Consider the following 26,720-nt stretch of genomic DNA (forward strand, 5'->3'; position numbering starts at 1 on the left):
ATACTCATCCTTGAAACATTCCGTTTAGCTCATTTGAATAATTTTCTGCATCAACCATCTCTTCTGAACTTAATTCAGCTTCCATCATCTCATTAACTCGCTTACTATTAATGATGAATTGAATGTCCATGCCTTTACTCTAACTAGCTTTCTCCAGCTTTAATACCATTCAGGTTGCAGCCTTCAACACTCTTCTTTTGCTACAGTTGAAACAGCTGTAAATGCTAATAAAGTTTCCACACTTACCTGTGAGCTCTTTGTAATGTTTGTTTTAAGCTCTCTTTGATCTTTGGTGATGATACCATTCCCAAGAGATGTCCAATGATCCTGGCTATCAGAGAGAAATGCAGATCCTTCCCTTCAGTTGAGTCAACTCTGTTAATGTATAGCACCTCATGTCAAATAATCAGCTAGGTTTTCCTTTGTTGGCACATATCTCCATTTTTCAGTGTTTGTAGCTATTTGCTACAAATGATTTGAAGTGCCTACTTCTCACCATAAAACACTTGTACTATCTGTCCAAAATGTGATTAGTTCTTTTCTGATGTTCAGCACATCTAGTGCAGACAAGTGGACTGCAACATTGGTGTTAGTAATGCACGTATCAATGTCAAGCCCCACCCCCAACCCCGGGGATCCCCATACACCTACTGGGGATTTGACATCTACATCTTGGGGCTTTTGACAGTGGCAGTTTTGTTGAACCAAAAAGTGTTTAATAGGTAAATCAAATCCCCTATAGAAACCCCTGGATCTTTAGACGTGGGGACATAGTAGGGTTTTGACTAACTTCTTAGCTCTAGTACTGGCACTGGACTTTGTCAAATCCCTTGTATTCCCCTACCCTACCTGGGAATTGGGGGTGGGGTATGATATTTATAGGTGCATAATAATTTTACAAGCTAGTAAGGATCATTAAAAAGTGCTTAACAATGTGGATCATCATCTGACGTGTAAATTTAATTCTAATTTAGCACATGTATACCTGCAATTAACAATAAATCACTTCAGATTATTATCACATTTGATTAACTCTTTGATGTCCAAGTACCTAATATGTTTAGGCATTGATCAAACTCAACATGTAATTGTAATGAAGCTTTCAATAATACACTCAAATACTACACAGTGGTACACAACAACATTGCTGCTCTGGTATAAACTTAATATACTGTGGTTAAAATATAGGTTATGATATAACGTTTCCAAATGAACTTGTTAGTGTGGATAAAATCTACATAGCCTTTCATGTTATGTAAGTGTTTCTTCATGTCCATCGTCTATTTTTAAAAATGCATAACATCCACTTTGAAGCAAATTTTCACTTTGCCATTCATTGATCTTGCACACTTACAAAACTGCCATAAAATGCGAATGTGATATCCGATTTCCTTGAACATTGGCACTCAGAAAGTGAGTGTATAGGCACATCTTGGTACCAAGTTTGGCTGGAATACGATAAGCAGTCAAGGAGTCGTTAGCAATTATTCACAAAAAATAACACCAATATGTTGTCACGCCTACAGGGTAAATCGCTTATGGGAAGAAGCTGATAATTGGTACGTAGATAGGTTAACTATTGAACCTCAAACCTTTTATGGTTTTAAAGAAATCGAGCTAAATACCACAAAGATACAATGAAAAAACTAACAGTGTGTAACAATTATGCGATCGAGATTAGCTAATAATAAAATGAATACTTGCCATGCCTACCAGACAAACTGCTCTGTGGAATGATTTGAAAATCGATGTACAGATGGATTAATCAGCTTAGAAAGGCCCTTCAATAGTTGAGAAGAATCAGAGTTAAAGCAACAGAGTTATAACACGTAATTTAACTCTGTGTAGCAAGTGTGAGATTGAGATACTCTAATAGAGCATTCACCGTGAAGAGATTTCAGCTAGAAACAAGTTACCCTGTAGATAGATCAGTTAGCAGAATCACGTTGTAGAGAGTTCAGCTACAAGAAAAGCACCCTGTAGACATTTCAACTACAAACAGATCATCCTGTAGAGAGTCAGCTAGAAAACTCACCCTGTAGAGAGATCATCTAGAAGAAGTCACCTTGTAGAAAGTTCAGCTACAAAGAAACCACTCTGTAAAGAGTTCAGATAGAAACAGGTCATCTTGTAGAGAGTCCAGCCACAAACAAGTCACCCTGTAGAGAGTTCAGCTAAAAACAAGTTGCCCTGTAGAGAGTTCAGCTACAAAGAAATCACCCTGTGGAGAGTTTATTTGCAAACAAGTTACTCTGTAGAGAGATCAGCCAGAAACCAGTAGCCTGTAGAGAGTTCAGCTGCAAAAACAAATCACCCTGTAGAGAGATCAGCCAGACAAAGTATCCCTGTAGAGAGATCAGCTAGAAACAAATCACCTGTATAGAATTCAGCAAGTTACCCTGTAGAGAAATCAGCTAGAAAGAAGTTATCCTGTAGGGAAGAATCGGCATGTAATATAATTACTGATAAAATCAAAAATAGTTTATATTAAAAATCTGCTTCAAATCCTTTTCTTTTTCCTGTGGTAAAGACAAAAGAAGATAGGTTTAAAAAGCCCCAAAGCTAGTCTATGGCCATATACAATTACAAAAAGAAGTGATATCTAATCCAAAACAGCCAAGCTGTAAAAAAAGAGTGCGGCCACCAAAAAAGCCAAAGTGAAAAAAGATGTGACCATGGAATGGCTGTGATGGTACAGTAGGTTAATGGTAAAAATTTTAATAATGACAATTCAAGTGAATTTGGCACCAAGACTAAGTGGCACCAATTTCACCTGAATTGTCATTATTAATTTTTTTTACTATAACCTACCATCACAGTCATTTCTTGGTGCCACCTTGGATTTCACATCTTTTTTTCACCATAGCCTTTTTGAGGGCCACACTCTTTTTACAGCTTGGCTATTTTGGATTAGATAATAATAATAAAAAGAGCATGAACAAAATGCTCAAAATAGCAGATTTCAGTTCTTTAGAAAAAACTACTTTTATCAGACTTCATATTTGCTAGTAGACGTAAAGTTTTTCTAAATTAATTTATATGGTTTCTTTTGAAGTTAGAAGATGTTTTTAGGTGGTGTATAGGTAAGTGTTCTATTAGGATTTTTGAAAAAAGGTGATCTCTATTATGAACCACTACCATGGAACATGATACTCACAGATATGTGTACATGTGTTTGGTGTTGATGAGATGACCTGATAGTGATGATAATATCATATGTTATTTCTTACAGTATGGAGACACACCCATCCATTTGGCTTTAAGATGTGGTCATGTTGAAGTGGTTGAGAAATTAATAAGTTTGGGAGTTGATGTTAATGTTGTTAATAAAGTAAGTGTTAACTACTAGTGTGACTAAGTGTTTGATATGTATACACAAGATGAAGTGACTACTTTAACTGTTGGTATGCACAGTATGAAATGTCCTTGAAATGTTACTTGTCGTTAGCATAAAATTTCACTAAATATATAACTTAATAGCAGCTTATTGGAAGCATTTTAGGTTACACTGTAGTTTGAGCTTGGTTATACCTCACCAACATTGCCAAGGTACAGTGAAAGTAGATTTTGAGGCTGGTTTCTGGTTAATACAGCAGCTGGCAGTAGTTGCCAGTTGACCTTCAGATCTTGTAATTATCTCCCTTGATTTGTCTAATGTGCTTGTACATGTGTTGACTATATGTTAAAGCATTGCCGCAATTGTTATATGAAAAATAATGCACCAGGTCTGCGGCCGAGATACTTATAAAGCACGAGGCGAAACTGAGTGCTTTATTACCATTGAAGCCAAGCGCCGAGTGCTTTATTGTTCAGATCGCACAAGCAAGGCAATGGTTTAAATGATTTATGGAACTTTCTAGTTGTGTAGCTTCACCATACTAGGGCTCGTAATTAACATGCGTTGTACGAATTATTAGCAGCCTGAATGCACACAAACTAGTTTTAAAAAGTAACTCACGTATAGCTCACCATAGTTTGGCATAGTAGACGTTCATCGCATATTTTGGCAAGTTTTTGTCACATCCCACAATCAATTCTATTGTGAACATTGTGAAGTATTTCCATGATATCTCCAGGATTTGTCCGTTTACATTAACAAACATAACAGCAACGTTACCTTCTCCCACCCATCATCGAAGCATTTAGGTATGTCTTTAAAAGCAATCCAGTGGTAGAACTCGTATTGGCTGGGATGATTGACCACTCAGCGCAGCGAGGGCTATCAGCCTTCACTGGCTTGAGTGATTAGTTGTTCTGGTGTGAATGCCGCGGACTATTAGCCTGTACCTAAAGCACGTGGGCAACTGTGCTTTATTGCCCACAATGAATGCTTTATTGCACGCATAATGTGCTTTATTGTACGAATAAAGCACTCTTTGCAGTGCAATAAAGCACTGTTTGCCCTAAAGTGTACTTTATGAAATTTAAAGTGCACTTTTTCCTTTGATTTCGCCCACGCAAAGTTCTATAAATGATCTGTAAATTAATAAATGAATAAATAAATAAATAAATTTTGTTTTGTGCGAGTGTGCACACCCACATGATCCTTATTAATATACAGTACTATCATACTTAATGATCCTATGCAATGATGTTAGCACTTAATCATAACTCAACATGTAATTGTAATGAAATCATCTTTTAATAATACACCTCTTAGTGTAACTTTACACTTCTCAAGTTTTATTTCATTATGTGTACACAATTTTGTAGATGTGTTCACAGATATGTGTACATGTGTTTGGTGATAATGAGATGACCTGATAGTGATGATAATATCATATGTTATTTCTTACAGTATGGATACACACCCATCCATTTGGCTTCAAGATATGGTCATGTTCAAGTGGTTGAGAAATTTATAAGTTTGGGAGCTGATATTAATGTTGTTAATGAAGTGAGTGTTAACTACTAGTGTGACTAAGTGTTTGATATGTATACACGTGATGAACGAGGGTGTCAGGGTAGGTGTGACCAGTGAGGCCAGAGCCTCACCACATTTTGGATAAATTTTTTTTTTTAAATTAGACCAAAATTAAATGTAGTTAACGTGCAATACTTGACATTTATTTAATGGACAGAAACAACTTCCTGTTTTTTTCTCAGAATAGCTTCATGTCGAATAAGTGCCTCCAACATTTTAATAGTTTTGGCTTTGTTTCTCTTTGTAGCTGCTACATACATTAAACTCAAATGATAACATTTAAGAGTTAAACAGTATTATGGAAGTGCTGTCTCCAGTTTTGTCATTGAACATCTGTCAGTAAGTACCAGCTTTTAATTTTACCTATTATGCTATGCTGCGGTGTTATTAATTTTTCCCCACTGTGCTCATGATTATGCTCAACATTTATGCCTTATAGCCCTTTTTTCTGATGTCTTGTCCTTTCTGAATGTGCAGCAATACTTTTGGCTTGCATAGCACTGTTTAAAATTAAAATAATATATTGCTGTAAGTAAATCTTTATTATATGTGGCTGTGTTATCAAGACACGCAGTAGTGTGTCGTGCAGCCCAAGAAGCTGGCGCACCACACTGTGAGTATATTGACAGGAAGAAAGGAACCGCGATTTGCACACATATGTAGCTCTCTGATCCCTTATCTCAAATTTGCTACAGAAGTGCCAGCTAAGTAGGGGAGTCTACATACCAAATTTGAAGAAAGTTGTTCCACACATTTCTGAGATACAAGCGGTCAAAATTTAATTTTAATTTTTTTGTTTTGTTTTTTTTCTTCATTTCGCACACTTCTCAAATTCCACCATAAAACACCAATGCATGCTCCAATCTGGCTGAAATTTGGCACACTTAAAGGGCTCATTACAGTGGATCTCAGAACCAACTTTTGTAGGAATCCGATGAACATTCATGGAGTTATGATTGATTATTATAAAATAAGGTTGAACTTCTGTCATGCCCATAAGGTAAATCCCTTGGAGGAATGAGTTGAAAATGATGGAGTAACCATCGTAGGAGTGTTTTTTGTGGTTTAAAAGGAATAGAGATAAAGACCATAGAGATATGACACAAAGTGTCACAATTACGTGATCGAATTTTATGAATAAAAAACTGATGTTTTTCATACCTACCAGGCAAACCGCTTAGAGCAATGAGTGGAAAATTAGTATGTAGCTGGAATAATCATGATAGAAAGTCCTTGCAGTAGTACAGAAGAATCAGATTACAAACCACTTAGCTAGTTATGATTCGAAAGCGAATTACATGTAGCAAAGCGAGATTGAGATACTCTAATAGAACAGTCACCCTAATAGAGCATTCAGCTGCCTAATAGAACAGTCACCATGCAACCACAAATAAATCGCTCTAGCAATGTAGACCATTATAAGTCACCCTGTAGGGAGATCAACTTGAAACCAATTCACCCTATAGAGAGTTCAGCCACAAACGAATCAGAGTTCAGCTACAAGCAATTAAGTCAACTTGTAGAGAGCTCAGCTAGGAACAAGTGACCCTGTAGAGAGATCAGCTAAAAACAAATCATCCTGTAGAGAGCTCAGCTAGAAAAGCTCACCCTATAGAGAGATCAGCTACAAACAAGTCACCATGCAGACAGTTCATCTACAACAAATCACCCTGTTAGATCAGCTAGAAACAAGTCACCCTGTAATAGATCAGCTAGAAATAATTTACCCTGTAGATAGATCAGCTAGAAACAAGTCACCCTGTAGAGAGATCAGCTAGAAATAATTTACCCTATGGATAGGTCAGCTAGAAACAAGTCACCCTGTAGAGAGATCAGCTAGAATCAAGTCACCATGCAGACAGTTCAATCTACAACAAATCACCCAGTTAGATCAGCTAGAAACAAGTCACCCTGTAATAGATCAGCTAGAAATAATTTACCCTGTAGATAGATCAGCTAGAAACAAGTCACCCTGTACAGAGATCAGCTAGAAATAATTTACCCTTTAGATAGGTCAGCTAGAAACCAGTCACCATGTAAAGAGTTCAGCTACAAACAGATCACCTGGTGGAGAGTTCAGCTAGAAACAAGTCACTCTGTAGAGAAATCAGATCACCTGGTGGAGAGTTCAGCTAGAAACAAGTCATTCTGTAGAGAGATCAGTTAGAAGAAGTTGCTTTGTAAAGAGTCCGGCTACAAAAAAATAACGCTGTAGAGAGTTCAGCCACAAACAATGCAAGTACCCTATAGAGAGATCAGCTAGAAACAAGTCACCCTGTAGAGAGATCAGCTAGAAGAAGTCACGTTGTAGAGTGTTCAGTTACAAAGAAACCACCATGGAGAGTTATGTGATAAATATATGTATTATTTATATAATTTGTACATTTACTGATAAAATCAGAAATATCTAAAGTACATCTGCTTCATCTTTTCTTATTCCTGTGGCAAAGAAAAAAATATAGGTTAAAAAGTCTCAAAGCCGGCCTATTGGGGTATGCAAATACAAAAAGAAGTGAAATCTAATCCAAAACAGCCAAGCTGTAAAAAAAGTATGCGACCCTCAAAAAGGCTATGGTAAAAAAAGATGTGAAATCCAAAGTGGCGGCCAAGAAATGGCTGTGATGGTAGGTTAATGGTAAAAATTTTAATAACAACAATTCAGGTGAATTTTGGTGCCGCTTGGTCAATTGGCACAAAATTCACTTGAATTGTCGTTATTAAATTTTTACCATTAACCTACCATCACAGCCATTTCTTGGCCGCCATCTTGGATTTCACATCTTTTTTCACCATAGCCTTTTTGAGGGCCGCACACTTTTTTTACAGCTTGGCTGTTTTGGATTAGATTGCTATATCTATAAGTAGTTTCATCATGATACAGTTGATGTATGAACAGTGGAACCTGTCTAAGCCATTTACCACAGGGCCAAAATTTCTTGGCTGTAATGTGCAGGTAGCTGCTTAATAGATGCTTTGCAAAACCACGCCCTCTTCATAAAACCATGGAAACCACAATTGAGGCCTACAAGTATTAATTATTGTGAATAGTTGCAATTATGGCTTCCAAGTTGATGGAAGCGGATATTCCTGGTGCTTCCTTAGAAGGATAAGCCCCAGAATATTTTAAGATAGCAGAGCTGAAATTTTGGTTGCACTGTCATGTGCTATGTAGTACAGCAGCATAGTCCAACATATCAAACCTATTGTGCACTTTTTGATAAAAGCACCAAAATTGGTACACATGTAGACTAACTCCTAACGAACATTTTTGGATATGGAGGCGCTTGCAGTTTTGTTCGTGGTAGCCGTAGCAACAATTTATAATATGGATGCCATAATGCATATTATTTAGTTAAATCAGCATCAGTCTTCCATTTTTTTAAAGACAACAGTGAACAAATGGACAAGAAAACAACTACACAATAACAAGAAAACATGAATTGAGCATGTGCACACAGAGCACATGGCATCTATTCTAATTGAAGCACTCTGAAGTTCAGTACTTTCTGGTTTAGTTTGTTAGCGAATGTTCTAAAGTTAGCAGTCCAAGAAAGGTTTGTGTGCATGTTATTTTTATGTATTTAATACATAAGCAATACATTGACCTTTTCTATGTCTCCAACACTTGTAGAAAGGTAAGTGGGAGCAAAATTCATACTGATATTAGCATGTACGTATATCATTCCCTACAACACCAATACATGTCTATCCTAATGGTGTCAACTGTGCTATTTGTTGTCCAAGTGCACTGCGAATGTCTCTTACAGAATAGTGTAAATATACACAATCCATTCTTATCAAAACATCAACAGTTAAATGTGACCCTAATTTGGGAAACCCCAAGTGTTGTAAGTGGGGCCAATCTCTGGCACATGCATTCCAATCCATGGTCTTCATATCACCTTTGACCCTCTCTACAGTAAAGTCTATAAAAGTTAACCTAGACTTACCATTTAAGCTCTCAGTGCCACACACTACTGGTGTAGTTTCAATTTGGCCATTGAGAACACTAACATTCACCTTTTTGAGATGTTCCTTTAGGCCAAGTTCTGCTGCCACATCAGAATTGATATATTTTGTACTAGTAATACATTAACCTTTCTACCACCATTCTTCAGATGCACTGAAATTGTTCTGAGAGCAATCATACCTGACTTATCTTGTGAAGTGAACGTCACTATAGTAGAGGTGTACCGATATACCGATACATGTCGTATCGGTGGCCGATATAGAAATTGCTACTATATCAGTTATAGCCAATATTGCTGCTGAAAACCGATACAATACACCGATATACGTACAACTGAACCATCTTGAGGACACTGTGCCACATTTTAAACCCTAATGTTTAACATGTTTGGTGTGTACAGTATTAAATGTCTCTGATTGGAAATGTTGTATATTGTGATCACTGTAGTAACCAATACAAACATGTGCTTTATGGTTTATAATAAACAAAGTTTATGACGACTAAATATTAGTACAGGTAAGACTTCTGAGTTAAGAAATACTAATCATAACATTGACTAGTTTTATAGATTAGTCTTGGTGTAACTTTACACCTATCAAGTTTTGTTTCATTATGTGTACACAATTTTATAGATGTACTCACAGATATGTGTACATGTGTTTGGTGTTGATGAGATGACCTGGTAGTGGTGATAATATCATATGTAATTTCTTACAGGATAGAGACACACCCATCCATTTGGCTTTAAGACGTGGTCATGTTGAAGTGGTTGAGAAATTAATAAGTTTGGGAGCTGATGTTAATGTCGTTGATAAAGTAAGTGTTAACTACTAGTGTGACTAAGTGTTTGACATGTATACAAATGATGAAGTGACTATTTCACTTAATTGTTCTGTAATCTACTACTATTAGTGTACATTTTCAAATTCCTTAACAATCATTCCCTTGCGTAGTTAAACATGTAACAAGTGTTAGTAATTTAGTAAAGATCATCTTAAACAATGGGAATCATCATCTGATAATTCCCACTTTAGGATGAGATCTGTGGCATAGTCCATGAGAGTGTACGTACAATATTTAGCACTATAACCAGGATTGCCACTAGCACCATCACCAGACAGCTGTAGCTGACTTGCCCTTAAATTTATTCAACTACGACCTTGCATTGTCATACATGTATATGTGATGTACACAACAGGGTACACATGTAATAGTTGTACCACACCCATGAGGTTTGTATCTGATTTGTAAACACGACACCCGAGGGCCGCAGACCTGAGGGTGAAGTTGTTTACAATTCAGATACAAACTGAATCGGTGTATTCTAACTGTTTTGTGTATGGGGCATGCGCAGATCAAAGGCACCCATTTGTAGCACAGAAGGAACAAAAAATTGCAAGGCTAATATTGGCTACCACTGAGTGCTGTGTACAAGGAACAGTTTTACTGACTAATTATTATCTTGGTGGTTAGTTAATTCATTGTTAGCTAGTTTATTCATTGGTAGCACATTTGTTATGCACGAGTTCAAAGTGCCATCATCGATGCCAATCACTCCAGCCATTGTACTGCTTCGCGTCATTTAGACAGGTGTAGCTGAAGTGTCTGATATTGATTGTTGAGTGGTGCAGCACTATAATAACCTTAGTTAGCTTAATTTATTGATAAATGAGCATGTGGTATACATATAGCGACTGAGCCCAGCTGTTGTACTGCTTTCCAATCATTCAGACGAGTGCAGTGTTGTGTATACATATGTTCAAGAGTAATTTACCTCCTTGTCAGTCCTTGATGTGTTAGCCTTGTATTGTGACTTCCTGTGTTGTTCTGTTGTTTGGTTTCATTTGAAGTCTTTGAACTAATTAGTGGCCATGGCCCAGACTGTGTGGCTAAAAGGGGTACGTACTTAGCCATGTTACAATTATTTGTAAACCAGTTTACAACTGATTTGTAACATTGGCGGCAGCCTTTGATCTGCCCACTCACCATACTACAAACTCTCTCTGTAAATCATGATAACACTTTCAGGTCATACTGATGGCACTTTTTGGCTTGGTTATACCTATCCAATACTGCCGAGATGCCATGTAGGTATTGTGAGGCTGAATTTAGTGTGATGTTTTGGCCAGAAAAGCCCAAGCCTTCATGATCCCTAATATACTGTACTATCATACTGTATGATAGTGAAGTAACTCCAGGCCATAGTTAGCTGGTCTGGTTTGGCCAGATCACTGATCACTATACTCTAATAAATAGAGCAGTGAATGCAATAACTCTAATAGAGCAGTCAACTATATGTTTCAGTTTGCCATCTAAATCTTTCACTGGTAATGTCAGTCAGCAGAATTGCTTCCAAATCCCAAAATTTCTCGGAAAGGAGCAATCTTTTCCCTAGTTTGACATGCTTACACTTGTAGTGTAGCCATTTCCCTCTTTATCCACAACACACATGATACCACTTTTTTCACCTTGCTAAACATGTAACAAGTGTTAGGAATTTAATAAAGATCATCTTAAACAATTGGGATCATCATCTGATAATTTCCACTTTAGCCCATGTGCACTAAATATGGGAAAGGTTTATCTATATATGGGTTTTGTCTTCAAGTGATGACAGTGTACTTTATGATGGGATTGGAAACAATTTTAGTCACACACTAAAATGTCCGTGTTGCGGTTTTTAGTCATTTACAGTCGATAATGACGTCAGATGGCAAGCAGTGTGTTGTTAGTAGTTAGTCTATTTGTTGCTAGCATCACTTCAGGATGAAGCATTTACGCAGTTCTCTGAAGAGTTTGCAAGAGCCATATTTTGGTCAACTTTCCATAGTGACAACATTAGATGTTTACAATATATCTGGATTTATCAATGTCTGTGTAGTGGCTGATTTTTAGTGACCCATGAACACGTAGTGTTAGAAACAGAACTTTGATCTAATCCATACTATACTGCACCGCATGTGTGTCTACAGCTAATAGGACAACACTGTTTCCCAAGATACACCAGGCCACATTCAATTCCCAGGTCATGCTCACTCTATGTTGGAGATTTGCAAGAGGCCTGCATGTAGGCTTTACATGACATCAGACTACGATAAAACAGGTTTTTTGTTCCACCATATGATTTATCCATGCAAACTGTATAAAAATGGTGCAGCCTTCAAAAGCCTGGATGGAAAAAGTTTCAATAACTTTTAGCAAGTAATCAGATTGATTCTAGGCTAGTTTCATGTATTGTTCTTCATGTGAAGTGATGTATAATGGACAGAACATATATGACTGGGCCTGCAAAACCGGGGCATGTGGTCACAAACTGCACCTCATCACACAACAAGTCATATCTTTGTTCTGGACTAGATTATTGATATTCTGTAACTTGTATTAAATAGCCAATTAATGTTTAGTTATGCTACCACTCACCTATTTATGTGCTCTGTTCCTCGGATCTTCATTCTTCACCTCCAGCAATCCATTGATTGAGAAGGGGGGTTGGTAAGTGCGAGGGGCCTCATCTGCCATGGTATATAACCTAGGCAAGGTTATGTAATTCCAGCGGGGCCAAAGTAGGAAGTACTTTTGGTTTATTGATGCTTGGGTAATGAAAGAGTTTAGAGCAGAGAAGCGTCTCTATCCTGGTGTTATACTGTTGCTTACCTAATGCAGCATCATGTCTGAGGCCATTTCGCGATAGTCGGGGTGTTTGTCCCCGAAGATTCTGATTGATGCCCACCACGCGATCTCCCTGCATTTTTGTTTGATTAGGTGGCATCCGACGAACTGGCTATGGTATGAGGTGGAGCTGTAGTTACTATTGGTATTGTGTCCAGCGGCATCGGAGCTGTCCCAGGCGACAGTGACACTGTGCGTGGGCCAAGGTAAGCGACTTGTAGAAACGACCCTGAAGGCGGCTACTAGCATTGTAATATCGCATCTTGTCGCGTCGTCCTCCTTTCCGGAATACTTGTTCCTTGAGGCGGCCCTTCCTCCGGCGTGACAAAGCTCTTCGCTTGCTCAATCCAGCAGTCAACCTTCCCAAAGACGACGACCTTCCCTTTCCTCAGCCGGCGAGAACTACGAGTATTCATCTTGAAGATTTAAAGCCACTGTAACTGGCAAGATTTGATACAACAGGTATGAATTACTGCCAACGTGTTCTGCTCACTGTGTTGTGCATGTGTTGTTCTTATTAGAGCCCACTGTTGCATGCTAATATTTTGGGTACTTGCGCAGCCTACGCTTCACAACATTAACTGTGTTTAATAACTTAAACTTTATTTAAATGTTTAATATGAGTTGAAAAATTGCATGATCATGGGATAACGGCATAAAATGTTACAAGTCAGAAAGTTTAGTAAATTTTCTGTGTCTAATTGACCTATTTTCGCAGGCCAGGTCACATTGTAGTCGAAAACTAGTAACTGCTTATTAGTAATTAGTACAGTGACATTTGTTTTGTATAACCTCATGAGTGTTGTATTGTTTTTTTCATTGTAATGTTACAAAATATTAACAAACAAGTCTAAGTTATATCTAGCCAATGCTGCAAGGCACCAGGATGGTATTGTGAAGGTGTTGTTCAGCCTTAATTATACAACCAAGTACTAAAGATAATACGAAATGCAGTTAAAATTATGTCATTAATAATGAGTAAATAAATAAATAATGTTTGAGAAAACTACAAGGCTTAAGGCTTTGCACTCACTGGGAATAGAATCCATGTTGAACAAAGAAACAATTGTATAATGGGCAGGTGTTTTCATGGAGGTGATAGAAACGTATGACGATTCTATTTAACACCGATCAAAACAGTTAGCACGTGATGCCCACTAGACAAGCGAACTACTGTTTATTTGTGTTTGAAAGTGGGTGACAGCGACTATTTCGATTGGAAGACGAGTGGTTGGTATGCCTGCTTAATAAACAGCATGATTGGAAGTTGCTGCTAATCGCTGGGGGTTAGTTTGTGTTGGTTAAAACACTTTGATAGTCTTGTTTCTTTAGTCTCGTGTAACTAGGGTACCTTCTCTTGTGGAGAAAACCTCACCTGGTAGGCCATTGTGCGAAGAAGGTGCAGTTTCCAGCTGGTAAGTTTGTGTGATGATGCATAGCTCTCCACCTGAAGCCTTTTGGTGCCAGGAGTGCCCAGACTGATCACTGATGTGGGCCCTGAGAAAACTACATAAATATTCACTGCCAAATTGCATCCCATGTACTGAATGCTGATGGAGAGAGCAAACACAACATGCACAAAATGTGGCCTTATTGCTGTGTGCATGGTTGTGCTTGCTATTAACTGCTATTATTATATGTAGCTACAGTCTGCCGCCATCAGTAATGTTACACATACTTGTGCACACTGTCGTATCCATGAAATTCTAGTATTGCATTACAGCCACGTTTGTTCTCCTTTTTTTTTTTGGTCTTGCAGTATATCATCAGCATCATGTGATCATTTTAGTACAAATTACTCAGCTGTTGTTAAATATGTACATAACTCAGATTTCAGTTGTAAGTGAAAGTTGAAATACTCTGCTTTTATCCCAATCTTACCGTGGTCTGTTCTTGGCAACTCCAGCCATGTCTTAATCCAGCGCTCTAATCCATCCTCAATTAAACATAATTATCATGTAACACAAATTGTGTACAATTGCATAAAATTAATGTAATATGTATTTGTTGAATGTTTAAGCTCTACTACTTGTAGGTGTCAGATTCAATACCATGATTCTCACAATTTAAAGTGCAATCTCACATTCTCACATCTCCATGGTCGGATAATCACTGGTTGTAATTACATACTAATGCATCCCTTTAGGTTATGTACCAGTCAGTTTATCCTCTAGAATTGTATTTCTGTGCATCTTTTCTACCTGCAAACACTGTGTTGGCCATGCACTGTTTGTGCATGCCCCATTTGTAGGTTGTCCCGTTGGTGATTGTACTTGGTTGTATTTGCCCCGGGCCTAGAGAAATTAATAATTATAATAAATTAATAAGTTTGGGAGCTGATGTTAATGTTGTTAATAAAGTAAGTGCCAACTACTAGTGTGAATAAGTGTTTGATATGTATACACATGATGAACAAGGGTGTCTTATAGCTTCATAGGTAAGCTACACTGCCTCATGAACACTGTGACTGCTTTATTAGAGTAATTGACTGCTCTATTAAAGTATCTCGATCTTGTATGCAATTTTTTGAATAGGGGGGGCACGTGCCCCTGTGCCCCCTCCCCCTGGATCCGCCACTGTATCTACATATGTGTATTTCTAATTCCAGTGGACACACTTTGACAATAAGTCTCAAATATCGCCCATCGTCAACTACAGATCTTACATGGTCATCCTTTCCTTTATAGACTTCTAGCATTCACCCTAACAACCATTGTCTATAATGCGTTTTATGTGTAATCATTAAACACAATCTCCAGGCTTTATATCTTTCTTTATCTTTAGCCATTTTTGTCTGAGACTTAAACTTTGGATTCATTCTTTCAACCATCAATGCCATAAATGTCAGACAAAATCCTGAATTTGTCACCACCATATTTTAGGGTCATAATCAATCTCATTGATCACTTCAGGTGCAAACTGACCTCCCATTTGACCATTCAGAAAATGGTTTGGTGTTAGTGGCAAATCATCATTCACATTTGCAGACTGGTAAGTTGAAGGTCTTCAATTTATCAATGCCTCAGCTCCACAAAATGCTGTTAACAACTCTTCATCATCAACATTGGCTCTGCTTAGTGTGGCTGTAACTGCTCTTTTTGCTGCCTTAATCACGATCTCTAAGGCCCCACCAAAATGTGGTGCATATGGCAAATTAAATGTCTACTTAATCCCCAAATTTGATATACTGGATTGAATTCTTGGATCGTTGCAAATTGACTCACACAGCTCTCTGTTGGCAACAACAAAATTTGTTCCATTATCAGATAAGTTTGGTACACCTCTTCTGTTTATCATTCTCTGTAAGGCATTTAAAAGGGAATCTACATCAAGTCCATACGCCATTTCTAAGTATACTACCTTTTACACATCATACATTCTCTTTCCCATTCTATAATTTTCTCCCTTTCAGCAATTATCCAAATCTGGTAGACAATGAGATGAGGTTTGGTTAGTACCAGAATTATGGTTTGGTTGTGCTTTACAATTTACTTAGGAACCCAATACTTTCTTGGCAAAATTATTGGATACCTCACATCGTAAGGTAGAAACTCTGCATAAGTCAGCCGCCCATCAGATCACATCACACTATCACCATCCAACAAACACATTAACTTACTATTACTTGGAATCTCCTTTTGCTTGGTCAATGATAAATACTCATCCTTGAAACATTCCGTTTAGCTCATTTGAATAATTTTCTGCATCAACCATCTCTTCTGAACTTAATTCAGCTTCCATCATCTCATTAACTCGCTTACTATTAATGATGAATTGAATGTCCATGCCTTTACTCTAACTAGCTTTCTCCAGCTTTAATACCATTCAGGTTGCAGCCTTCAACACTCTTCTTTTGCTACAGTTGAAACAGCTGTAAATGCTAATAAAGTTTCCACACTTACCTGTGAGCTCTTTGTAATGTTTGTTTTAAGCTCTCTTTGATCTTTGGTGATGATACCATTCCCAAGAGATGTCCAATGATCCTGGCTATCAGAGAGAAATGCAGATCCTTCCCTTCAGTTGAGTCAACTCTGTTAATGTATAGCACCTCATGTCAAATAATCAGCTAGGTTTTCCTTTGTTGGCACATATCTCCATTTTTCAGTGTTTGTAGCTATTTGCTACAAATGATTTGAAGTGCCTACTTCTCACCATAAAACACTTGTACTATCTGTCCAAAATGTGATTAGTTCTTTTCTGATGTTCAGCACATCTAGTGCAGACAAGTGGACTGCAACATTGGTGTTAGTAATGCACGTATCAATGTCAAGCCCCACCCCCAACCCCGGGGATCCCCATACACCTACTGGGGATTTGACATCTACATCTTGGGGCTTTTGACAGTGGCAGTTTTGTTGAACCAAAAAGTGTTTAATAGGTAAATCAAATCCCCTATAGAAACCCCTGGATCTTTAGACGTGGGGACATAGTAGGGTTTTGACTAACTTCTTAGCTCTAGTACTGGCACTGGACTTTGTCAAATCCCTTGTATTCCCCTACCCTACCTGGGAATTGGGGGTGGGGTATGATATTTATAGGTGCATAATAATTTTACAAGCTAGTAAGGATCATTAAAAAGTGCTTAACAATGTGGATCATCATCTGACGTGTAAATTTAATTCTAATTTAGCACATGTATACCTGCAATTAACAATAAATCACTTCAGATTATTATCACATTTGATTAACTCTTTGATGTCCAAGTACCTAATATGTTTAGGCATTGATCAAACTCAACATGTAATTGTAATGAAGCTTTCAATAATACACTCAAATACTACACAGTGGTACACAACAACATTGCTGCTCTGGTATAAACTTAATATACTGTGGTTAAAATATAGGTTATGATATAACGTTTCCAAATGAACTTGTTAGTGTGGATAAAATCTACATAGCCTTTCATGTTATGTAAGTGTTTCTTCATGTCCATCGTCTATTTTTAAAAATGCATAACATCCACTTTGAAGCAAATTTTCACTTTGCCATTCATTGATCTTGCACACTTACAAAACTGCCATAAAATGCGAATGTGATATCCGATTTCCTTGAACATTGGCACTCAGAAAGTGAGTGTATAGGCACATCTTGGTACCAAGTTTGGCTGGAATACGATAAGCAGTCAAGGAGTCGTTAGCAATTATTCACAAAAAATAACACCAATATGTTGTCACGCCTACAGGGTAAATCGCTTATGGGAAGAAGCTGATAATTGGTACGTAGATAGGTTAACTATTGAACCTCAAACCTTTTATGGTTTTAAAGAAATCGAGCTAAATACCACAAAGATACAATGAAAAAACTAACAGTGTGTAACAATTATGCGATCGAGATTAGCTAATAATAAAATGAATACTTGCCATGCCTACCAGACAAACTGCTCTGTGGAATGATTTGAAAATCGATGTACAGATGGATTAATCAGCTTAGAAAGGCCCTTCAATAGTTGAGAAGAATCAGAGTTAAAGCAACAGAGTTATAACACGTAATTTAACTCTGTGTAGCAAGTGTGAGATTGAGATACTCTAATAGAGCATTCACCGTGAAGAGATTTCAGCTAGAAACAAGTTACCCTGTAGATAGATCAGTTAGCAGAATCACGTTGTAGAGAGTTCAGCTACAAGAAAAGCACCCTGTAGACATTTCAACTACAAACAGATCATCCTGTAGAGAGTCAGCTAGAAAACTCACCCTGTAGAGAGATCATCTAGAAGAAGTCACCTTGTAGAAAGTTCAGCTACAAAGAAACCACTCTGTAAAGAGTTCAGATAGAAACAGGTCATCTTGTAGAGAGTCCAGCCACAAACAAGTCACCCTGTAGAGAGTTCAGCTAAAAACAAGTTGCCCTGTAGAGAGTTCAGCTACAAAGAAATCACCCTGTGGAGAGTTTATTTGCAAACAAGTTACTCTGTAGAGAGATCAGCCAGAAACCAGTAGCCTGTAGAGAGTTCAGCTGCAAAAACAAATCACCCTGTAGAGAGATCAGCCAGACAAAGTATCCCTGTAGAGAGATCAGCTAGAAACAAATCACCTGTATAGAATTCAGCAAGTTACCCTGTAGAGAAATCAGCTAGAAAGAAGTTATCCTGTAGGGAAGAATCGGCATGTAATATAATTACTGATAAAATCAAAAATAGTTTATATTAAAAATCTGCTTCAAATCCTTTTCTTTTTCCTGTGGTAAAGACAAAAGAAGATAGGTTTAAAAAGCCCCAAAGCTAGTCTATGGCCATATACAATTACAAAAAGAAGTGATATCTAATCCAAAACAGCCAAGCTGTAAAAAAAGAGTGCGGCCACCAAAAAAGCCAAAGTGAAAAAAGATGTGACCATGGAATGGCTGTGATGGTACAGTAGGTTAATGGTAAAAATTTTAATAATGACAATTCAAGTGAATTTGGCACCAAGACTAAGTGGCACCAATTTCACCTGAATTGTCATTATTAATTTTTTTTACTATAACCTACCATCACAGCCATTTCTTGGTGCCACCTTGGATTTCACATCTTTTTTTCACCATAGCCTTTTTGAGGGCCACACTCTTTTTACAGCTTGGCTATTTTGGATTAGATAATAATAATAAAAAGAGCATGAACAAAATGCTCAAAATAGCAGATTTCAGTTCTTTAGAAAAAACTACTTTTATCAGACTTCATATTTGCTAGTAGACGTAAAGTTTTTCTAAATTAATTTATATGGTTTCTTTTGAAGTTAGAAGATGTTTTTAGGTGGTGTATAGGTAAGTGTTCTATTAGGATTTTTGAAAAAAGGTGATCTCTATTATGAACCACTACCATGGAACATGATACTCACAGATATGTGTACATGTGTTTGGTGTTGATGAGATGACCTGATAGTGATGATAATATCATATGTTATTTCTTACAGTATGGAGACACACCCATCCATTTGGCTTTAAGATGTGGTCATGTTGAAGTGGTTGAGAAATTAATAAGTTTGGGAGTTGATGTTAATGTTGTTAATAAAGTAAGTGTTAACTACTAGTGTGACTAAGTGTTTGATATGTATACACAAGATGAAGTGACTACTTTAACTGTTGGTATGCACAGTATGAAATGTCCTTGAAATGTTACTTGTCGTTAGCATAAAATTTCACTAAATATATAACTTAATAGCAGCTTATTGGAAGCATTTTAGGTTACACTGTAGTTTGAGCTTGGTTATACCTCACCAACATTGCCAAGGTACAGTGAAAGTAGATTTTGAGGCTGGTTTCTGGTTAATACAGCAGCTGGCAGTAGTTGCCAGTTGACCTTCAGATCTTGTAATTATCTCCCTTGATTTGTCTAATGTGCTTGTACATGTGTTGACTATATGTTAAAGCATTGCCGCAATTGTTATATGAAAAATAATGCACCAGGTCTGCGGCCGAGATACTTATAAAGCACGAGGCGAAACTGAGTGCTTTATTACCATTGAAGCCAAGCGCCGAGTGCTTTATTGTTCAGATCGCACAAGCAAGGCAATGGTTTAAATGATTTATGGAACTTTCTAGTTGTGTAGCTTCACCATACTAGGGCTCGTAATTAACATGCGTTGTACGAATTATTAGCAGCCTGAATGCACACAAACTAGTTTTAAAAAGTAACTCACGTATAGCTCACCATAGTTTGGCATAGTAGACGTTCATCGCATATTTTGGCAAGTTTTTGTCACATCCCACAATCAATTCTATTGTGAACATTGTGAAGTATTTCCATGATATCTCCAGGATTTGTCCGTTTACATTAACAAACATAACAGCAACGTTACCTTCTCCCACCCATCATCGAAGCATTTAGGTATGTCTTTAAAAGCAATCCAGTGGTAGAACTCGTATTGGCTGGGATGATTGACCACTCAGCGCAGCGAGGGCTATCAGCCTTCACTGGCTTGAGTGATTAGTTGTTCTGGTGTGAATGCCGCGGACTATTAGCCTGTACCTAAAGCACGTGGGCAACTGTGCTTTATTGCCCACAATGAATGCTTTATTGCACGCATAATGTGCTTTATTGTACGAATAAAGCACTCTTTGCAGTGCAATAAAGCACTGTTTGCCCTAAAGTGTACTTTATGAAATTTAAAGTGCACTTTTTCCTTTGATTTCGCCCACGCAAAGTTCTATAAATGATCTGTAAATTAATAAATGAATAAATAAATAAATAAATTTTGTTTTGTGCGAGTGTGCACACCCACATGATCCTTATTAATATACAGTACTATCATACTTAATGATCCTATGCAATGATGTTAGCACTTAATCATAACTCAACATGTAATTGTAATGAAATCATCTTTTAATAATACACCTCTTAGTGTAACTTTACACTTCTCAAGTTTTATTTCATTATGTGTACACAATTTTGTAGATGTGTTCACAGATATGTGTACATGTGTTTGGTGATAATGAGATGACCTGATAGTGATGATAATATCATATGTTATTTCTTACAGTATGGATACACACCCATCCATTTGGCTTCAAGATATGGTCATGTTCAAGTGGTTGAGAAATTTATAAGTTTGGGAGCTGATATTAATGTTGTTAATGAAGTGAGTGTTAACTACTAGTGTGACTAAGTGTTTGATATGTATACACGTGATGAACGAGGGTGTCAGGGTAGGTGTGACCAGTGAGGCCAGAGCCTCACCACATTTTGGATAAATTTTTTTTTTTAAATTAGACCAAAATTAAATGTAGTTAACGTGCAATACTTGACATTTATTTAATGGACAGAAACAACTTCCTGTTTTTTTCTCAGAATAGCTTCATGTCGAATAAGTGCCTCCAACATTTTAATAGTTTTGGCTTTGTTTCTCTTTGTAGCTGCTACATACATTAAACTCAAATGATAACATTTAAGAGTTAAACAGTATTATGGAAGTGCTGTCTCCAGTTTTGTCATTGAACATCTGTCAGTAAGTACCAGCTTTTAATTTTACCTATTATGCTATGCTGCGGTGTTATTAATTTTTCCCCACTGTGCTCATGATTATGCTCAACATTTATGCCTTATAGCCCTTTTTTCTGATGTCTTGTCCTTTCTGAATGTGCAGCAATACTTTTGGCTTGCATAGCACTGTTTAAAATTAAAATAATATATTGCTGTAAGTAAATCTTTATTATATGTGGCTGTGTTATCAAGACACGCAGTAGTGTGTCGTGCAGCCCAAGAAGCTGGCGCACCACACTGTGAGTATATTGACAGGAAGAAAGGAACCGCGATTTGCACACATATGTAGCTCTCTGATCCCTTATCTCAAATTTGCTACAGAAGTGCCAGCTAAGTAGGGGAGTCTACATACCAAATTTGAAGAAAGTTGTTCCACACATTTCTGAGATACAAGCGGTCAAAATTTAATTTTAATTTTTTTGTTTTGTTTTTTTTCTTCATTTCGCACACTTCTCAAATTCCACCATAAAACACCAATGCATGCTCCAATCTGGCTGAAATTTGGCACACTTAAAGGGCTCATTACAGTGGATCTCAGAACCAACTTTTGTAGGAATCCGATGAACATTCATGGAGTTATGATTGATTATTATAAAATAAGGTTGAACTTCTGTCATGCCCATAAGGTAAATCCCTTGGAGGAATGAGTTGAAAATGATGGAGTAACCATCGTAGGAGTGTTTTTTGTGGTTTAAAAGGAATAGAGATAAAGACCATAGAGATATGACACAAAGTGTCACAATTACGTGATCGAATTTTATGAATAAAAAACTGATGTTTTTCATACCTACCAGGCAAACCGCTTAGAGCAATGAGTGGAAAATTAGTATGTAGCTGGAATAATCATGATAGAAAGTCCTTGCAGTAGTACAGAAGAATCAGATTACAAACCACTTAGCTAGTTATGATTCGAAAGCGAATTACATGTAGCAAAGCGAGATTGAGATACTCTAATAGAACAGTCACCCTAATAGAGCATTCAGCTGCCTAATAGAACAGTCACCATGCAACCACAAATAAATCGCTCTAGCAATGTAGACCATTATAAGTCACCCTGTAGGGAGATCAACTTGAAACCAATTCACCCTATAGAGAGTTCAGCCACAAACGAATCAGAGTTCAGCTACAAGCAATTAAGTCAACTTGTAGAGAGCTCAGCTAGGAACAAGTGACCCTGTAGAGAGATCAGCTAAAAACAAATCATCCTGTAGAGAGCTCAGCTAGAAAAGCTCACCCTATAGAGAGATCAGCTACAAACAAGTCACCATGCAGACAGTTCATCTACAACAAATCACCCTGTTAGATCAGCTAGAAACAAGTCACCCTGTAATAGATCAGCTAGAAATAATTTACCCTGTAGATAGATCAGCTAGAAACAAGTCACCCTGTAGAGAGATCAGCTAGAAATAATTTACCCTATGGATAGGTCAGCTAGAAACAAGTCACCCTGTAGAGAGATCAGCTAGAATCAAGTCACCATGCAGACAGTTCAATCTACAACAAATCACCCAGTTAGATCAGCTAGAAACAAGTCACCCTGTAATAGATCAGCTAGAAATAATTTACCCTGTAGATAGATCAGCTAGAAACAAGTCACCCTGTACAGAGATCAGCTAGAAATAATTTACCCTTTAGATAGGTCAGCTAGAAACCAGTCACCATGTAAAGAGTTCAGCTACAAACAGATCACCTGGTGGAGAGTTCAGCTAGAAACAAGTCACTCTGTAGAGAAATCAGATCACCTGGTGGAGAGTTCAGCTAGAAACAAGTCATTCTGTAGAGAGATCAGTTAGAAGAAGTTGCTTTGTAAAGAGTCCGGCTACAAAAAAATAACGCTGTAGAGAGTTCAGCCACAAACAATGCAAGTACCCTATAGAGAGATCAGCTAGAAACAAGTCACCCTGTAGAGAGATCAGCTAGAAGAAGTCACGTTGTAGAGTGTTCAGTTACAAAGAAACCACCATGGAGAGTTATGTGATAAATATATGTATTATTTATATAATTTGTACATTTACTGATAAAATCAGAAATATCTAAAGTACATCTGCTTCATCTTTTCTTATTCCTGTGGCAAAGAAAAAAATATAGGTTAAAAAGTCTCAAAGCCGGCCTATTGGGGTATGCAAATACAAAAAGAAGTGAAATCTAATCCAAAACAGCCAAGCTGTAAAAAAAGTATGCGACCCTCAAAAAGGCTATGGTAAAAAAAGATGTGAAATCCAAAGTGGCGGCCAAGAAATGGCTGTGATGGTAGGTTAATGGTAAAAATTTTAATAACAACAATTCAGGTGAATTTTGGTGCCGCTTGGTCAATTGGCACAAAATTCACTTGAATTGTCGTTATTAAATTTTTACCATTAACCTACCATCACAGCCATTTCTTGGCCGCCATCTTGGATTTCACATCTTTTTTCACCATAGCCTTTTTGAGGGCCGCACACTTTTTTTACAGCTTGGCTGTTTTGGATTAGATTGCTATATCTATAAGTAGTTTCATCATGATACAGTTGATGTATGAACAGTGGAACCTGTCTAAGCCATTTACCACAGGGCCAAAATTTCTTGGCTGTAATGTGCAGGTAGCTGCTTAATAGATGCTTTGCAAAACCACGCCCTCTTCATAAAACCATGGAAACCACAATTGAGGCCTACAAGTATTAATTATTGTGAATAGTTGCAATTATGGCTTCCAAGTTGATGGAAGCGGATATTCCTGGTGCTTCCTTAGAAGGATAAGCCCCAGAATATTTTAAGATAGCAGAGCTGAAATTTTGGTTGCACTGTCATGTGCTATGTAGTACAGCAGCATAGTCCAACATATCAAACCTATTGTGCACTTTTTGATAAAAGCACCAAAATTGGTACACATGTAGACTAACTCCTAACGAACATTTTTGGATATGGAGGCGCTTGCAGTTTTGTTCGTGGTAGCCGTAGCAACAATTTATAATATGGATGCCATAATGCATATTATTTAGTTAAATCAGCATCAGTCTTCCATTTTTTTAAAGACAACAGTGAACAAATGGACAAGAAAACAACTACACAATAACAAGAAAACATGAATTGAGCATGTGCACACAGAGCACATGGCATCTATTCTAATTGAAGCACTCTGAAGTTCAGTACTTTCTGGTTTAGTTTGTTAGCGAATGTTCTAAAGTTAGCAGTCCAAGAAAGGTTTGTGTGCATGTTATTTTTATGTATTTAATACAATGCATTACACCATTGTTTATATTAGGCCAGTTTTTGTTTCATTGGACCTAGTTTGGCTTTATCAGTACAGCCATGTCATCCTCCAAGAAGTTTAAACTTATCGACACTTGGGAGACTCAACAGCCAGCTAATACAAACTGGGAACTTTGTATTATATGCCAGGAAGTGACAGCAGAGCCCCTTACTTCTCCTTTGCATTCAAAAAGAAAAGACATTGGTAAGGGATATCAATCACTTGCTGAAAATTTGATAAAATTTAATGAGTTGGGAAAGTTACCAATGACCTTGCAGTTAGACAGACTAAATGAAGGGCAAGGTATTGAAGTAGCTATTGTTACCAATAAGGCTAAGTGGCATAAGTCATGTAGGCTCCTCTACAACAACCAAATGTTGCAAAGGGCAGGGAAGAGGGAGCATCAAAGCCCTGAAAAAGATGATACTCTACACAAGAGTAGTAGATCGCAGTCTTCACTTAAGTTTAGTGAAGGACTGTGTTTTTTTTGTAGTCAGAAAGCTGGTAGTGATAGTCTACATGAGGTGACAACACTTCAGGTGGACCACCGTGTGCGTAGAAGTGCTGAACTTACTGGAGACAGTGTGCTCTTGGCCAAACTGAGCTTGTGTGATATGGTAGCTTCGGAAGCTAAGTACCACACTAAGTGCTTGCTGGCTCTTTACAACCATGCAAGGAAGGCACAGACTGTACAAAAACAAACTGCTAGTAAAGATGATGAAATATCAGGAATTGTATTTGCTGAGCTTGTGACGTATATTGAAGAAGTCTGCTTGGAAGCAAGCACCGTGCCAGTTTTTAAACTCGCTGATTTGGCACAATTCTACATGTCTAGAATGCAACAGCTTGGAGTCATGAGTGACAAAAGAATGCATACAACCCGATTAAAGCAAAGACTTCTTGCTCATTTTCCAGATATGCGAGCTCAAAGTAAGGGAAGAGATGTAATGCTTGTATTTGATAAAGATATTGGTGCTGCACTTGACAAAGCCTGTAAGCAGGACAGTGACAGTGATGCTGTTCATCTTGCACGTGCTGCACAAATTGTACGCCGAAACATGTTTGACCCTACATCCTTCACTGGGTCATTTGAAGATAACTGTCAGGAAAAGTCTGTGCCACACTTGCTTCTTTCACTAGTAAGTATGGTGTTGGAAGGTCCAAGCATCAAGGACCAAAGTCGTGATAGTTCCACACCAGCAGCACTTTCCATTGCCCAGATTCTAAAATATAACAGTGTTAAGCACATACGTAAACAGGCAGACACCGCTTCAACTGTATGACACAGTTCTACGTAAGAAACACCACTTCCTATCTATATTGGGCTAATGCTACATGCACAAACGTGCAAGAGAGATCTGGTGAACAGGCTGTTCAACCTTGGTCTAAGCATTTCTTATGACCGTGTGTTGTGCCTTTCAGTGGAGTTAGGAAACAGTGTGTGCCAACGCTTTCATATGGAGCAAGTTGTCTGTCCACCAATGTTGATTGGCAACATATTCACAACAGCTGCTGTGGATAATCTTGACCATAATCCCAGTGCTACAACTGCCAAGGACTCATTTCATGGAACCGGTATTTTTTTGTTGCAACATCCTAGTGGTGCTACTGAGGAAGTGCATAGCGGCACTGTCATCATAGGAAGTGATGCTGGCTCAAAAACTGTTGGTTGTCTGCCGCATTTCTATATGGATGTGCCACCTATTACATCCAGTGTGAAAGAGTCAGTGATTCCTGTTGCTGGTGTGCTATCTCTGGAACGGAATACCTACAAGAAGCATGCTGAAGATGAGTACAGATGGCTGGAGAACACAAGGCATGTTTTGGAAGAAAATGCTGCACTTGGTATCTATGAGACCATCTCATGGGCTGCATACCATGCAGAGAATCAGGAATCATGCAATCAAATCATCACACCAACAGCCTTAGTAATACTCCCTTTATTTCAAGAGAGTGCTCACACAGTTGCAATGA

General features: G+C 37.8%; 1 protein-coding gene across 1 annotated transcript in view; it reads left to right on the forward strand.

Moving 5' to 3' along the window:
* Positions 1–26,720, forward strand: part of LOC136245266 (uncharacterized) — a 248,123-nt gene that overhangs the window by 164,895 nt on the left and 56,508 nt on the right. The window contains exons 13-16 of the mRNA XM_066036756.1: positions 3,233–3,331; positions 4,799–4,897; positions 9,612–9,710; positions 19,452–19,550. Coding sequence (XP_065892828.1) covers positions 3,233–3,331; positions 4,799–4,897; positions 9,612–9,710; positions 19,452–19,550 — 396 coding nt within the window. The remainder of the gene's footprint in view (positions 1–3,232; positions 3,332–4,798; positions 4,898–9,611; positions 9,711–19,451; positions 19,551–26,720) is intronic.

This window comes from Dysidea avara, chromosome 15, assembly GCF_963678975.1.
Source record: "Dysidea avara chromosome 15, odDysAvar1.4, whole genome shotgun sequence".
NCBI lineage: Eukaryota > Metazoa > Porifera > Demospongiae > Dictyoceratida > Dysideidae > Dysidea > Dysidea avara.